Here is an 18,007-nt window from a genome sequence, read left to right as displayed (position 1 = left end):
CCAAGAAACTTGAATTGATTTCTTTGAATGACATAAATTTTAAAATTAATGAACACTGATATTCTTATGGTGATCTCCACATAGTCTACCTACCTGTCTCACACAGTACCTCTAACTGTCTGAATGCTCGACTGGCAGAAACAGGCTGCTAATAAACTGTCACCGGACTTCTTGAGCCCACATACAATGGATGGGTCCAAAGATACAGTCACTTTGTGTTCCCTAAGACTGATAATGCTCACACTGAAATATATTTTCTGAGAATCTTTAGTCAGTTCTGGTCAAATTTTCCTCTGGTGACCAAGTTCAGTCATTTTCCAGTGATAACACATGAGGAGATACCTGTATCACCATCGATTAACCAGATAGGAGACAGAGAAACAAGCATGCATTCTAAGAATTTATGGTCAGTTCAGGTCAAATTTTCCTCTGGATAAGAGAGGAAAGAACAGAAAGAAATTACTATGAGTTCAATGAGGAGCCACGTCATAAGACCCACTGCAACAAATATGTTTGGTGACAAAAAATTTTAAAATGCACCACTTTTGAGCTTTAAACTACTGTTTGCTGAACTTCACTATTTAATAAAATTACAAAGAACAGCACATATTTTTAAGAACATGATGATCATCAACATCAAAAAATCAGGTGGAGTAATGAACCAGGGGTAGTAGGATTCCTACTGATGTGTGGCACCAGCTTTGATGATGTGCAGGGCGGCATCACTGGCAGGATGGGCAATCCTGTAAGTTTTCCCTCTGGGAGACATCTAAGGAACAGCGAGAAATTGCTATGAGTTCAATGAAGAGTTCATTGAAGAGCCATGTCATCAGACCCACTGCTAAGAAATAAATTTGGTGATTTTTTTTTAAATAAACCGCTTCAATATTTAATAAAATTACATGAGTCAGTATTTTATAAAATAACCACACAGTTTATGATGCAATCAGCAATCCACCGGACTTCTTGAGCCCACATACAATGGATGGGTCCAAAGATACAGTCACTTTGTGTTTCCTAATACTGATAATGCTCATTCTGACATATATTTTCTGAGAATCTTTAGTCAGTTCTGGTCAAATTTTGAGTTCAGTAATTTTTCAGTGATAACACGTGAGGAGATACCTGTATCACCATCGATTAACCAGATAGGAGACAGAGAAACAAGCATGCATTCTAAGAATTTATGGTCAGTTCAGGTCAAATTTTCCTCTGGATAAGAGAGGAAAGAGCAGAAAGAAATTACTATGAGTTCAATAAAGAGCCACATCATAAGACCCGCTGCAACAAATACGTTTGGTGAAAAAAAAATTAAATAAACTGTTTTTGAGCTTTGAGGTACTGTTTGCTCACCCTCACCATTTAGTAACATTACATGATTCAGTGTTGTATATAGTAACCACACAGTTTACGATGCAGTCTGAACTGAAATTACACCTTGTTACAAATTACACCTTTTTTCCTCTTTGTCTCCATTATTACTTTCTTCAATGTTTGGATTAATTCGTTGGATTAATCTACTAGTTACCTCTTCTTCTCTATTAAGAGGTAGTTGACTGTTTGAATTATAATCATGATCAACTATTGTTAGCTGAACAAAAAAAGTTTTGAGAGAGAGTTTGGGAGCTCCCACAAGATATCGTTTACAAATCATTTAGTTCCATACACAATACCAAGACTATGTGTTAGGAGTTCTGTCCACTTGAGCTGAGTTTTTTGAATGCACTTGTTCTGCAGAGTCGTTCTTGGACTTTGATAGCGCTCCACTAAGAGGACAGGTCCAGCTGTGTTTGTTAGCTTTCATCATGAGTATGTGTTATGCAGAGCATGCCTTGTTTAACAGAGCATTTTGTGTAGCACACAGCAATTTAAATGAATTTTGACTGTTATAAGGGAAATTTGGAGTCCACTGTAAAGAGACAACAAACTTCAGATGTGATTAATCATCTCTTCTTTATTACTTGATCATGGGAGAAGAACACCTCTGATATGAGGTGCAGTTCTCACTGAGGTTAAGGAGTGCAGAACTTTTTGTGCAGTGAGACAGACTTCCAAGGACATGTGTGGAGGTATTCAAGATAATGTTTCTCATGGAGCACAGGATACTTGGTGTTCCCTCGCAGGTGTTGCAGACACACAGAGGCTTTGTCTTCTACATAACAAATGCTCATTGTTCTAACAAACAGATACACTTTGCAGCATATAGTAATTAAGTAAGCACACAATTACTACAATAATTCTTTAATCACAGTCTACGTTAGGGTGTATTAATATGCGCGCGCGCGCGCGCGCACGTGCGTGTATGGCCGGAGATATACTTGCTTTTCACTACGCGCTCGCGTACGCATGATGACTGCCTCGCGTATCCTGGGTCCGTTTGGTGCGTCAGTTGTGTACGTCCTCAGAAATTAAGGCTACGCGTCCGCAAGATGCAATACGCACATGAACGGTGGGGGCAGTATGGGAATGTGACGTGATGGGTTACGTCAGGGTCTAACTGCACAACCGCAGACTACACGAAACGCCCACTTCACTACACCACATACCCCCCAAGATAATTTACTGGATTAGTAAGCGACGTCACAGGTCCCTAACGCCTTACCTAACCACAGCACTAACCACAACCATAGTGGGCGTGTCATATGATAGGCGTGTCGTGTAGTAGGCGTGTCGTGTATTACGGCAGTTACACCTACTTGCGGGGAAGTTTGGAGGACAAGCTGTGTGACCGAGTCCGCTATTACCCGCATCTATACGATGTGTCATTGCCTCTACACAGTTACATATATGCTTGTCAAAACAGCTGGTGAGAGTTTAGTACCATTTTAGAACTTGACGTGGAAACCTGCATGAATAAATGGAAACCTCTAGTGTGCCCTCTAGTGGAATCCTCTAGTAACATGCGTAGTATATAGGCAAGTCTGTGAACAATTACGTTCACGATGCGGCCGGTTGTCTACGCGAATGCGTGGTTAAAAAGTAACAATATCTCTGGCCTATGAATTCGGAAAAACTTTGTAAAAGATTCGTGGCTTGTTTAAAAAAAACAGCACACAGTTTTGAGAATGTGATGATCATCAACATCAAAAAAATCTTTTTTGGTTGAACTCTTTAAATTCATAATTTCTTCTGCTTTTGCCAGACTAACTCTTCGCACGTGCTACACATTAAGCTTGTATAACAGCATATTCGGCGGAAAACTGCTGTGGCCAGACTTTAAGAGAAACACAAAATAATAATATGGCAAAATACAACAACTGAGGAGTCAGTTTACCTCAAACAAGCATACATTTCTGCTCATTATATCTCTGCGAAATAAATCTAAAATAATAACAATACACAATCCTTCTTGTACGCTATTTCTAATATTTACAGACATATACAGTCGCTGCTTTCTCAGACAAAAACATAAAGTTGCTTTTTCCCCTGACGGAGACATTTTCAAAGTTGCCCCCCCCTCCCCCCAACACTGAAGTACATTTTTTAAAAATCCACAGTCAGTTCAGGTCAAATTTTCCTCTGGTGTCCAAGTTCAATCATTTTGCTGATGATAACGCATGAGGAGATACCTGTATCACTACCAATTACCCAGATAGGAGATAGAAAAACAAGCATGCCCGGGAGTTCATTTCAGTCCTCTGTCTTTCACAGAGATAAACAGCCTCAATAAGTGAAGGACTTTTGTATGACAAGGTCACGGAAGTGGGGGAACCAGTCTCTGAAAAGGCAGGTGAAGTAATGAAACCAGGGGTAGTAGGATTCCTTCTGATGTGTGGCCCCAGCTTTGATGATGTGCAGGGCAGCATCACTGGCAGGGTAGGCAATCATGTAAGTTTTCCCTCTGTGAGACATTAAAAGAACAGAGAGAAATTGAAGAGCCATGTCATCAGACTCACTGCTAGCAAATATATACAGTGAAATAAATTTTAAAATAAACCAATTTTGAGCTTTCGGCTACTGTTGGATGAGCTTCATCATTTAACAACATTACACAATTCAGTATTGTATATAATAACCACACAGTTTATAATGCAATCTGAACTGTAATTATGCCTTCCTAGAAATGATTTCGGTCGGCACACGGTGACAGAATGTTCCAACACTGAAGGTAGCGTAGTGCACACCATTACAGATGATCCCAGATATGATACTGGATCCGGGTTAGTTTTGAGCACTTTCAACTAACGTCTTATCTCAATAAGCTTGTTTCTTATCTTAATAAGGGCAAGACGCCTAGGTGATATGAGGGATTGTGGGTATTTTACAAGACCAAGCTGACCTGACTTTCTCCATAGCGCTGTCTGTGTCAATCAATCCAAGAATGCTGATTGTCAGAGAAACATTGCTGTTCTGCATACTCAGCTCATGCTGCAACGTGCCAAAAAAACCATTCAGGGCAAATTTAGTGGCTGAATAAGGTCCCACAAATGGGGTGGTCAGTTTGCCTGGAAAAGCAAGAGGATACATGCAGTCAAGTTCACAAACAACAGGTGTTGGTTTGATCCCATATGAACAATATAATCATCTTATACTGAGCGTTAACAGAGCAGGATAGTCAGTGGATAGGATTTTGCAAGCCTTATGTTTCATCATGAAAAATGACAAACAGCCAAACTATTCAAAAAGAATGGTTTGAGATCAACAAGCACAACCCAGTCTTTACTGAACCTCATCTCCAGTAACAGCATTCCAATCTTTCACTCACCCAACAGTGACGACACTACCACGACAGAACCTCCACTCTGCTCCAGGACGGGCAATGCTGCAGACGTCATCTGAACATAGCTCAAAAAATTCACCTTCAAAAAACACAGAAATCACCGTTACGTTATACTCTGAAATGTCAAAACATGGGCTGAATGAGAAAACTATAACACAATATCTTTGTATAATTTGCATAAAGTCAAAACCAAGCTGAACAACTCACATCCGAGTCAGCATAAAACATAAATGTTGTTAATACTGTTGACAGAAACTAAATAAGGTGGAGTGAATGACATATTCAGCTCCATGCTTTAGTTTCAAGGGCCAGTTCAGACAGATAGGAAATACCTGCATCAGCGATCTAACATGGTCACCATCTCCATCCCACATGGCAAAGTTACTGCTTCCAATGTGGTTCAGGACCATGAAGTCTAGCCCTCCTGGAAAAACAGTCAGCCGGATCTTAAAGTCACTTATTCAACTTATACAAAATCCAACAAGAGAGAGAGAGAGAGACGTGTGTGTGTGTGTCCGTGTATGTATGTATGTATGTATGTATGTATATACACACACACACACAGAGCTCATATCTGCTGTATATTTTTTTTTCTTTCTTTCTTTCTTTTTTTTTTTAGTGACATATATTTTCTATCAGCAACCTAGCAGATCTTCAGAAGTCATCTTGTTAATCTGTATGAGCTGTGGCTTGTCTCTTACCCAGGTTGTCAACAGCAAATTTAACGACTCTCTCAGGGTCAGTGATCAGGGACATATCTGCAGTTACATAGAGGGCCTTCTCAGCGCCAAGCTTTCGACACATCTTCACCACCTGCCACACATCCCGTAACAATCCGTCATTACACTGATATAAACCGATATCGGTATGAGTTTATTCCCCTAAACCAATCTGAGGGGGGAAACAATTAGCAAGACAAATCTGATTGTAACCACATGCATATTAAACATAAAATCTAAGAAGAACTAATCGTTCAAATACCGTGATCCTCAAATACCACACTATATGTTTACAAATTTAACGGTCTATAGGCTAATAAAACTGATAGATACGAAAACCAAATAGCAATCTACAGTTGTATTTCGCCCCAATCGCCAATATGAGCACTATCGTAAACGTGGAAGAACATTATCTGTTAACAAGCCAATGCAACAAACTAAACAGATATTTGAGAATAAACAGATACCGTATCTATATGAATAAATTAAGGAAGTGTCACTCACTCTCTGCAAAACCTGTTCTCTTCGTGCTGTGACGACGATTTGGGCACCCAGTCGTGCATAATGGTATGCAATCTGTTCCCCAATTCCCGTACTGGCACCAGTCACCAACACACGGGTCCCACGCACCGATTCTACCAAACAAGAATATCAGTGGTTATAATATGCCAAACTGATATGTACGTTTTAGTGCTCAAACAGAAAAGGAGAGTAAATTGAAGGAACTTTTATTTTAAAACTTAAGTGTTCTTTGGGCACAGGGCACAGAGTTCTCTCTAGCAACGATGACCTAAGATGTCCTATATCTTAGCGGGTTGGCCACATCTTATCCTCGCTTGTGAATCAACAAACGGGAAAACATAAATGTCTTTGTCATGCATACTTACGACATCATGAATGTAATGATCTAGAGCAGGTCATATTTTTTCCTAACCAGCGCAAACAAACCAACGAAGATGTTGTTTTTCTCTGTATGTCGGAACTAACTGTAATTATATCAGAAAGATGGATTATGTTGTTTAGGCTACCTCACAAAAAATAATCTTTTGTCTGAGGCAAAAGCAGCTCGGAGCACCTGCTTTTATAAAGGATTCCGTTGATAAAGCATTCTAAAGCTAATCAGTCAAACACATACATTTAATTATAAATTATAATAGGTCGAATAAGATATATCTTAAGCATGGCTTCAATGAGAAGCTGTCAAATGTAATGCATAATGTAATTCATTGTTGAAGTAGAACAAAAAATTACTATCAGTAAAAAAAGTTGGATATCCCGTTATGCAGGTTAACTTTACGGATGTACATGTCAGTAGAAGTCCATGATTTGTAGGAAATAAAGTTCACACATCGTTATGTTGTGCAACCCAGTTCCGCGGCTCTACTGATACTGTAGTAACAATAATGCATTTGTTCCACTGGTATCCTAAGTCCAAACAAAAATGTGAGTGTTACACAAGCAATTCCATAACAGCTTTAAGACAGTTAGAGGTAGATCACCTGTGCCTTTATCAATTACGCTAATAACTTGCTACCAGGAAAAACGAACGTAAGGCACTCACCTGCATCGAATGTGTCCCTCCACAGAAAAGCCATTAGTACAGTAGAGACTGAAATAAGTACCAGGTGAATCTTCATATTTTTCCCTCTTGGAGTTTGTTATACGTCTGATTTTTTGCGCTTGTCGGTTTCAGCTCAAGAAGTTAAACCTGGACCAAGAAACTTTAACTGATTTCTTTGAATGACATGAATTTTAAAATTAATGAACACTGATATTCTTATGGTGATCTCCACATAGTCTACCTACCTGTCTCACACAGTACCTCTGAATGTCCGAATGCTCGATTGGCAGAAACAGGCTGCTAATATACTGTCACCGGACTTCTTGAGCCCACATACAATGGGCGGGTCCAAAGATAAAGTCACTTTGTGTTTCCTAATGCTGATAATGGACCAGGATTGGGTAACACTGACATAAATAGCACCATTCGCTACAAATTGTGTAGACCTTTAAAAAGTAGAACAGAGACCTGAGCAACATATTTTTTAAACGTGTGCCCTGTGTGCCAAAATACAGGCTGTACATGAATTCTTTTCTCAAACTACAGAGGCCCCAAGTTTCAAAACCAGTCATTTTGTATGTCCTTTTTACATTCTCAGTTTCATCTGATTTATTAAAAAAGGACGGTACAGACAGTTTTCCCCATAACAGACACTCAGCATCTCTTTATACTGGACACATACACACAACCATAACCTGTGCAAAAAATATCTCTTTTATTATTTATGATAGCATCATCACACAAACAGACAAGATGAGTATTTTGAAACTCCTTGACTTTGCCTACTGAAAAGTTAACTTTGGTAAAAAGCAGCAAAATAATTGGAGCACAGGTCAGTGGAGAAAGGATGGAGAAGAGGGGGAGGGGGTGTTCCAGAAGCTTACAGACCACACAATAAAACACATTTACAGAGAAGCAAGAAACAGAGTTACGTATTCACAAACACCACAGAGAGAGAGAGAGAGAGAGAGACATAGAGAGAGAGAGAGAGAGAGGGAAATTAAAGAGCAGTATGCTTCACATAGCCCATAGCTCCATATACTTCAAAACAATTCCAGGTTTATGAACGCGAGAACAGGAACTCTCATCCCCATCAAAAGATTTGCAGCTTCTTTAGAGAGGACAAAACCAAAAAGCAAACAAGAAAAGCATTTATAAAGTGTGGTCTTAAACGAGTGATCTTTAATACATAGGGGGGGGAAAAACAGCCCAGCTTTTTTTGTAAATACTGTAACAACAGAAGAGAGAAAACTGCTTCATTCACGGAAGAAGAAAATGACACTAGAGTTATGCGAGTTGAGTTCCACTTCAATAAGAGTAATTCAGCAACTGAGCTGGAGAAGGACCAATTGAAAAATCTTGTGTTCGAGGACTAAAATTCCAACACGATTGCAAAGTTACTGGCACTGAAATGGCAAAAGATCCCTAAATCTGTAACTAAATATAGCAAGCAGTGAGCATGTGTTCATTTCAGAGAGAATAACACAGCACAGTACAAATTTCTTCTTTTAAGCACATTGGCACTAATGCAGAGATATACAACCTCTCCAAGAAAATAATTCATGCAGATGAAGACACTGATGAAGGAGGATGGAATTAAGTCTAAAATACTCATTGTTCTGAATTGAAAACCCAACGTGGAAACAGAATTAATGCATAAACATGGAATCCTAACTCTATGATGTGCTTTTAATTCACATATTTAAACAAAATCAAATTACAGAATACCAACAATTCATAAAGCATATTCTCTCCAAAGCAATGTATCTTTTGAGGGAAGCTCATTCTTTTGTCTCTATATTACAGGGAGAGAAAGTCACCATCTATAAAAAGTCAAATGTAGTAGAGAGATTACAATTTAGCAATTAGCATCTGATTTATAAATGTTTGTTCTGTATGATTAACCGAACATTTCATATCTGTGCCGACACTGCCTTCTTTGAGACAATACTATTTACAATTTTAAACAACTCCATAATGCGTATTCACCAAAAATGATTTTTATACCTTGTTTCTATTTGGGCCACAGATCAATTCAGGGCCTGTGCCTGTTTTTCAACCGGTACCAGTCACAAATTATATGAAATCAATTTTGAAACATACTAGGCTGACACAGTATGAAATAAAGTGCAATTGCTACAAGCAAAGTTGGCCTAATTAAGCAACAAAACATAAACGATAAATCAGTTCAAGCGTATTTGTATACACATTAACATCAACTGTTCCAAAAAGTGTTGCTTCCATCTCGTTAAGTCATCCATCTGTGATTATACCATCTGTTATAAAAATCCATCTCCTTTTTAACCAATATTGTCAGAGGGTGTACGGTGCAGAACAAAATTTCGTATGTACTTCCACTCAGTTTAGCAAATAAGATTTCTTTCACATGGTTTCACCAAGTCTTGCACCAACATCAATTATGTCAATGCCATAACTCTCCCTAACATACACAGGTTTTTTTTGTTTTTGCAGATTGTAATCTGCTTATTACACATCTCCCGACTCAATTTAATTTACTTCATTCCAAGAGGGACAAACAAAATAATTAAATTCATATCATTTGAGACCCATACTAAACCCTAACTTTTTTTTAACCAGCCTGCTGGATATGTCTACTTACAAATCTACCCTCACATTAATCTGAGATTTGTTCATGTTTTTACAAATACAGCTCTTAAATGACTGACACTTTTGGGTTCGGTGCTAAACTGTCTTTGACTCTGCCAGGCAGACTGAGAATTGTCCGACTGGATTAAAAACTTAATAGGTTCATCTGAGACCACTCATGACATTACACATTTTTCCACCTTTTTTGTGCCTTAAAAGCAGATTCTGACCATTTCTAAATCCATTCAAAGTAAAGTTGAAGAGGAAAAACTAAGTATCCACTTCATGTCACACCCATGAACATTTTTAAACATGTCAAATTATGACACTCATTATTTGCTTGTGTCGCTATGCTGTCAAAACACTTGCACTTTAGCATTGAGCGTGCACAAAATAGACAAGTGCTCATCTACTTTTCTCATAATGAGTTACACATTTAAAGCAAACTGTGTGGCATCACTAAAGAAGAATGGATCACCTCCACAATATCTGTAACTGAGCTGATGCTACACATTGGCCATATGTGGCTTTGAGTGAAACTGAATGAAACATTCAAAAGATGTCTATAAATTGCATTGCGGGATGTCTAAAACATGCTGTTCTCAACATGTTAAGACCATCACTGATTCTGTTCTCCTTTGAAAGGGGCTTTCAAGTGCATCTGATAGAAGAGGGTAATTACAGAGAATAAGCCACTGCTACATATCAGAAGAGATTAACAGAAGAAAAATAAAACAAAAAGGATTTTTAAATTTGTGGGTCACAAAACAGACTCAACAATCATTTCAGTAATCACAATTTGACTTATAAGAACTGTGAACTTCTTTTTGTAAGGACATTCCTGTTCCATTTTCAGTTTTTCAGGACAGTTTCATGTACTTGTATTTAGGGGACCAATATTAACACTGACCCCTGGCTAAAACTATTTACAGCTTTCAAAATAAAACAACTCTCTCCATTTCAGGAGACAAAAAAAATTCAAAATAAATTTAAAAGCCAACAATCAATTTGAAATGGTTCCAAATTAGACTGGTTATTCATATCCACATGTGTTCAACTGGTGGCTTTATATAGAGTCATAAACACTACTTTTTTTCTTTTTTTTTTTAAACCACGCCTATTACATTAATAAATACGCTTTGCAATTTATGAACAATATCAATGTTTTCAAAACATCTTCAAGCTCAGTTCTTTGAATGTCTGTCAAGAATAAAACATCCACACACGACAGTGTGAACGGACAAACCCAGCAAACCGAGGCTATACGCGTGATCTCTCTCTTTTTTTTTTTTTTTTTTTTTTTTTCCCCCCGGACCTCCACGCACCGTCCCTCCATAATGAAGCGCGGGAGAGGACACGACGAGAGGCGATGACAGGTGAACGATGAACATGGGAAACGGTGAGTCTGTGTCGACGGTGAGGTTCGTCGTCTTAGGTGGTCTTCACCAGATCGTACACGTGAATGTGGAAATCGTCGTCGTATTTGATGTAGTAGACGGAGGGCTTAGCGGGGACCTGGTAGATGACCAGGCCTGTCCTCTTCACACCTTTATCAGTAACGTATTCCACCTGCTTACCCACGAGGCTCTCTGTCTCCTCGCCCGGCTTCCGGTCCGCAGGCAGCAGGTGCTTGTTCTCTGTGAAAACAACGGGCTTGTTAAAAAAAAAAACAAAAAAAAAAACACTTTTATGAGCATATTGACCTATTTTGTTGGGGGGAGAATAAAAGCCTACACGCTGCATAAAGCTGTAAAAAAAAAGACTTATGTTCTAAAGAAAATGCCTGTCCACCAAAGAAAACAGTGCACCTTGCTCTATAATCCCCTGTCCGCACGGGACTACTGATAAACTCTTGGACAGAGCATTGGTCAGACAGGCTAGTGAAACATCCAGTACACGTTAGTTTACTAAAAAAAGAAGAGGCCAAACGCCATCTAGAGATATAATAAAGGAAACACTTGTGTAAACGAAAGATCAGGCATGGCTGAAAACAGATGTTTGCAATCGGGTGTTAATTGGACATTTATCATATTGGCATGCTTAGAAATATGAATATAAATGCCGGGCAGGCCTAGTCACCAAGTATTTCACCTCTCTCGGTGACTCTGAAAGAGAGGCGGAAAATCGCTTGAGATGCAAGTGAAAATAAACACGCAGGTTTGAATCAGATGTCTGAAAATATCACCCTGGGGCATGAGAGGGCGCTTTCATAAAAGAAAGGAAATTATGGTCAGAGTGCGGTGCACAAACCTCTTAATACCAGAGGTGGTAAAAGTGTGCAGGTTTTAGACTTGAGTTGAAGTGAAGATACAACCATAAAAGAATGACTCTGCTAGCCAACCATTACACAAACAACTTGAGTTACAGTCTCAAAGTATCGAGCTTTGAAAAATACGAGATAAAAAAAAAGAAAAAACATACTGCGATCAAAAACAACAACAACAAAAAAAGACCTTCTTGAGATTTGGTGGCGAATTCTTGAAAGCACTTACTTCCCTTTCCCACCGGAAACAAAATGGAGACTGAATGAATGAATCGTTTTTATGCACAGACAAAGGTGCATAAAGGCCATAGGTGACTGTGTGTGCTACTGATGGATAACTCACTTCCTGCTGCCATCCTCCATGTCAGTTTAAGTTTCTGGCACCACTCTGATGTAATGATGAATAAATGCCAGAGAGAGCACTGGATCGAGGCCTCTGGACTAGGCACACGGATACACCTGGTCTTACCCCTGTTTGTCTATATCAGCATCATTTAGGTCCTACCAACAGTGTTCCCATACACGTTTAATCAGCTACCACAGGATTAAAAAAGCAAATTAAATAAAACAATGGCTTTTGACTGACCGTGCAAGATGAAACAAGTAACAACAGTAGTCAGTAGAAATGTATTGCATTAAAAAGTGTATGATTTATTCACAGATGTTGTCAAGTCAAGAAAAAGCTGCTTGTATTTTTTTTTTTTTGCATTGTTGATACTCAGAGCACAAATCCGCTAATGTACTGTTTGAGTACAGTAACAAAGTATTTTTACTTCGTTACCTCCCTCCCTTGCTTAATACCCATTAAATTACCCATATATGTCATATATGTAGGGTAGGGGGGGGGGGGGGGGGTAGCCTTTTGGTGAAGCATTTGTACTTTCGCTCTGTTTACATTATATTAACATGTTTACTTCAAATTAAAAATGTCAATGTTCTGACAGTTCAGAAATCCACTTAGACTCTCCTGAGTGATTAAGCGATAATCTGCTTACCCCTGCCTATGTCCAGTAGGGCCGTGCGAGTCTGCATTTTATTACTTGTTGGTTTTCCCAGCCAAGAAAATGCATGTGTTGGCATCAACTGACATCCACAAACTGACAGTTTCATTTACAGTCTGTCTGGAGATCACTACTCCCGTAACACAGCACTGTATTTGCAATAGTGTTTTACTAGACACAAATGCATGTAGTAATGAAAGCCAAAAAGGAACAACTATCAAGAAGTCATCAGACAAAAGCCAAATCCAAAATCGCTCTTCAGCCACTCCTCAGGCTTTTCTAACTGACTGGACATGATTGAGCAGGTTACACTATCATAGAAGCCTCAACACTAACTCAAGTTATCCACACAGAGCTATACGACTGACGTTTGTCTAGTCTGTATGGATCTGCGAGCAGAGTCAAAAGATTCATAATTTTAAAACCTTTCCCCTTAGAGCCACCATTTCACTTCTTCTTACGTAGATCAAAGCGAGCACTTTCTATTTGACGACTCAAGGGCTTTGGGGAGGGGTTCAGTGTCTGCTTTGAGGTGAGAGGATCTAGAAAAAAAAACAGGCTCCATGGCAACTGCATGCCCTTACCTGCTTCAGGTAAAATGCGGAGGTCGCCGTCCTTATAGTCATCCCACAGCTGGTACATGTAGAGAACTGGGTCTTTTTCGTAGGTGATGTAATACCAGTTAGTCATAATGGGAGCTCTGGAGAGGACCATCCCTCTCCACTCGTTTTTTTCTCCATCTTCCTTTTCAAACAGATGTTCTACTGCTTTTCCCACCAGCTCTTCTGCATCATGGGGAACTTTGATCTTATTGTTCACTGGAGAGGGAAAAAGAAAATAAAGACAGAGGCAGAAGAATTACTCACAGCCATATGACAGCACTTATAACCACAGAACTTACTTATAACCACAGAACTTACTTATCAGGACCGTACATTGTCTCATGGCAGCGTAGCTATGCGCCTGATATATGTAAGCATTATTCTGTATATACTCACTTTGGATAAAAGCATTTGCTAAACAAATAAATGGAAATGGAAGATACACAACAGCATTGCGCATTCATGAGACAAGTGGGATTGGTGGCACACGAAAAACCCTTCAAAATGTGTAATAAAGTGCTCTTTATTCTTCTTAATTATAATTAACTTGTTAGCGCTGATGAGTATTGTTGCATTTTTGCAATGTCTTCTTCCCCGAGGTGGCAGCAATGCATGTTATTTCATTCTTGTACCACAAACTAACCGTAAAAATTCTTTCCACACCTGTTTAATAATCATTGATAAACTAGGCTGTAGCTCCAGTTACAAGTACATTATTATAAATATATATCCTATGCCTTTTGAAGAAATATGCAAATCTATGAGAAATTGCCATTTTCAGGTAAAAATGATGATCAATAAGAGAAATGAGTATTAATAAAAAAGAACTGACTGTGAAATAGGGTGGTGTTATATTTTGTTTGTTTCTTGTTCAGAATACAACCAAAAGCCAAGCGGCACTGAGAAAAGCACACATGCATACACAAACCAGCTGGCAAGCCCCTGCAGAAACTGCTCAATAAACATTTAGACTGCAGCAAATTTAATACAAATGGCCAGTCAAATTTCAGCCTATTAAAACCAGCGGCTAAACAGCAGAGAAATCAAAGGCATCCACATCAGTGCTGAATAGTAGATATAAGAATCCTGTTCGTCTTCTAAGACTCCTCCATACTGCTGTTGAGTTTACATTAGATACGAGATAAGATGACTCAAATCTTTTTGTCTAAAGCTACCAATTTAAGTACTGCTCAATGTAGCCTGCTGTATACATTACACATACTAATCTTTTCTCATCTGACAAAATGCCATTACTCTTCAGTTACAAAAAGCTGTACACTGGGTGAGAATAGGCATGCTTCATGTGAGAGTTGAGCAGACAGCTTCAACTGGCCCTAGAATTATCCTCAATCTGAAAATGAATAAAGTCATCCAAATATGCAAGGAGCAACCAAACCGAAGTCAAACGGCAAAGATAAACTTACGGGACACCATACCCTGGGACCTCACCAGCTGGTTACTGTTTGTGATGCACTGACCTCTCCATGACCCACCCAGATCATTACCACAAATGTACACATAGAAATAAAGTCAGCATTTTCTTCAAATACACACTCTTACCCGACCTAAAAAAGCTTCTGAAACAAAGAGTACAAGAATAAACATAATTCACCTTTCAATATAGATCAAAGACAAGATATACCGTAATACCACACAACGCAACTACATGCGTATGCTACTTCCTGTCATAACTGTAAGTGTTCCTGTCACTTCCTGAGCAAAGAGGGCGACTTACCGACTTTTTCGTTGAGCACCTGCAGGTTGGACACTCTCTCATCCTTGAACAGCTCAATTCCATAGACGCAGTCAAACCCGTCGTACTTCACCATAAAGAGGGACGAGTTTACACTCAACCTGTCCAAAACCGTGCCCTTCCACTTAGTCAGAGCCCCTTTTTCCCTCCAGCTGTGCTGGATGCGCTTCCCCAGCAAGTTATTGGGATCAGGGGTGAGTGTATCACTCAACTCACCACTACTGCGCTTCCTGTACAAGAAAAGACCACAAAGACCCTCAGTCTTTCACATTCATTTACAAACAGCATCATGGCCAAAGGCCAAAATTCATAAGCGCTGTGATGTACACTAGTATGTAAATCCTTGGCTGACACAGTCACACAAACCCAAAAGACCACTGTTACAAAGAAATCATGTAACGCATCAGGTGAAAAAGCACACTGGTCTGGAATACTTTTTGAGCAAGAGTACAGGTGTTCATTTTTCAGATATGACATAGCTTCATGATAGGTAGAACTGTACCTAATGTATGCAAAAATACTTCAGAAAATACACACACTAGTTTTGCTATAACATGAGGTAACACGAGTGTTAGGATCATTAATCAGTGAGACAAAAAATGTGTGCAAGTCACTGAGAAGTCTACATCATGCCAACTGTGGTACATGCAATGAAATCATAGTTCCATGGTGATACCAAATATGGATCTTTTTGGTCACATGGAACATGAGGGGAATTTTTTTTTTTTTTTTTGCAAAGTTAGTCCGGAAATTCTATATATCTTTCAATTTGTCCATTTTATTGTTATAACTCCTGGGAATTTGACTATATAAATAAATAGTGAATAGCACACTGTACGTGAACAACACAGAAGTATACAAGCTAAAGTTTGAAAACCTCAGCAACCTTTTGAAGACGCACTTTCAGCCCTGTTGTGGTTAGAAAAACTAGATGGATTGATGAATGGCCTTTTCAGCACAGCAATTGGTCCTATCTGTCAAATCATATATCCAAATCATACAAAGACAAAAAGCTGGACAGACCACGCCAGTTTTACATTCCTATAGAGGATACACAGAAAGACTCCGATCTATCTGTTGAAATGCACAGGGTGAAATAGCAAAAAAGGAATGACTTGAAATCTCATATGACGTAAGACTCATTTCTGCACCCAGTCGTTACATTAACAAATCATTCCTTCATTTCTGTACTTCAGCATAAAAGGGGGAAAAAATATCCATGGAACTGACGTATAGATACACTGAAACGACTCATAAATTAAACTGTCAATATTCGTACCGTTACATAGATTTTACCTACCTGCCCCTTTTCTTGGACATGTTTCCAAAAATTCAAACAAGGCTGTGAAAGAAATGGAGAAGACAAATGTGAGAATGACAACAATAAAGAAAGAAGAAAGTGCATTACATTGTGTCTAAAGATAACGCCTTGTGAACGTATAAAATTAATTTTTTTCCTCTGAACATGTTCGGTCAACTAACTGTTATTCACATGTCAAATAAACATAACAATGAAATGCAGAATAGAACAAGACGTTTTATTACACTATTTTCACGTCATCGTAAAGTATGAAAAACATGCACGATTTTGCAGCTGCAACTGTAGAAAAAAAAATGATTGACAGCCATGTTGACTTTCAGATTCGACGTTACTCATTTTGCTATTGTCTTATTGGTAGCTGGCTAGTTAAACTAGCCTGACTGCTGTAGCTACCGCCGGATGTCAACAACAACATCGCCCATATTGCATAATCATGCTTCACAAAATTGTTGTGATTCGTGAACAAATGTCATTTGCAACTGCAGTTTTGAATACCACTGGAGTGCAGTGACATCTAATTTGTTTGTCAGTGCGTACCACATCCGTGTCTGACAAATGGTGCGGCATTTTGAGACTGGTTTATTTTTACAGACATATGAGGATGTCTCTTCCATGCCTGCAAACAAGGGTGTAGCTTTCGCTGCTGTTCCTTCGATTCCTCGGTAATTTAGTAATCGTCGTAACCACAGAACTGTCCATCTCAGACTTAAAAAGCTAACAATACAATGTGCCATGACTGACGTCACCATTAGCCTGTACAGTCCAGTCGTTTTATGCCAAATTGAGGCACACAGAATGACTAACGTAGCTAAAGCTATCATCGTTTTTTAAGTTAACATGCGCAACAGGCAAAATTGTTCTTTTAAAATCATCTAAGAACAAAATATGCTTACATTACAATGTTCAGTTATCCCTGTAAACATATAAGTACACGGTGAAATTTACCTGGTCAATATTTTCATATCTACGATGTACTTCCCTCTGCAGAGACTTGTCTACCTCATGTACTGTGGTCTTCGAGACGTCATGAAGGAGCCAGCTAAAGAGCCAAAAAGACTACAAGTTCCAAACACTTCTAGGGCTTACGTCGATTCTAAACAGTTGCGCCTTCTGCGCAAGGCATATTGGGAGAGAGTGTACAAAATCATAACCTACCTCTTGTTTAAAGATATTCGTGCGCGTGTGTGTGAGTGGGTGGGTGCGTGCGTGCGTGCCTGCATTTGTGTGTGTGTGTGAACTTTGAAAACGGTGTGCATATACCTTTGGTATCTGTAGTTTCACTCCACGCAGCATTCAAGAATATCTTGGGTTGGAGCCATATATTTCATCAAATTTATGATAACACAATGACAACATGTCAGGTATTCAGACTGATGTCACAAATCACACTACATTTCCCAAACTGCGCTAGGTTTTCGCTCACTGCTGCTTTGATTTAAATTAGAACGATTCACTGGGCC

General features: G+C 39.0%; 2 protein-coding genes across 2 annotated transcripts; both read right to left on the bottom strand.

The window, feature by feature from the left end:
* Nucleotides 1–3,663: 3,663 nt before the first annotated feature.
* On the bottom strand, nucleotides 3,664–7,076 carry LOC115812932 (hydroxysteroid 11-beta-dehydrogenase 1-like protein). Its single transcript, XM_030775491.1, has 7 exons — nucleotides 7,001–7,076; nucleotides 5,944–6,074; nucleotides 5,422–5,533; nucleotides 5,053–5,144; nucleotides 4,706–4,799; nucleotides 4,280–4,445; nucleotides 3,664–3,841 (listed from the first exon to the last, which is right to left on the bottom strand). Exons 1-7 carry the CDS (start codon nucleotides 7,074–7,076, stop codon nucleotides 3,664–3,666), a joined length of 849 nt encoding a protein of 282 aa, XP_030631351.1.
* A 3,831-nt stretch (nucleotides 7,077–10,907) lies between these two features.
* Nucleotides 10,908–17,558, bottom strand: LOC115813011 (spindlin-W). Its single transcript, XM_030775595.1, has 5 exons — nucleotides 17,493–17,558; nucleotides 16,527–16,568; nucleotides 15,209–15,456; nucleotides 13,456–13,689; nucleotides 10,908–11,244 (listed from the first exon to the last, which is right to left on the bottom strand). Exons 2-5 carry the CDS (start codon nucleotides 16,544–16,546, stop codon nucleotides 11,039–11,041), a joined length of 708 nt encoding a protein of 235 aa, XP_030631455.1. The 5' UTR covers nucleotides 16,547–16,568; nucleotides 17,493–17,558; the 3' UTR covers nucleotides 10,908–11,038.
* Between the last annotated feature and the right edge of the window lie 449 nt (nucleotides 17,559–18,007).

Source organism: Chanos chanos, chromosome 5 (assembly GCF_902362185.1).
Source record: "Chanos chanos chromosome 5, fChaCha1.1, whole genome shotgun sequence".
Lineage (NCBI taxonomy): Eukaryota > Metazoa > Chordata > Actinopteri > Gonorynchiformes > Chanidae > Chanos > Chanos chanos.
This window is presented reverse-complemented; position numbering and strand designations above follow the sequence as displayed.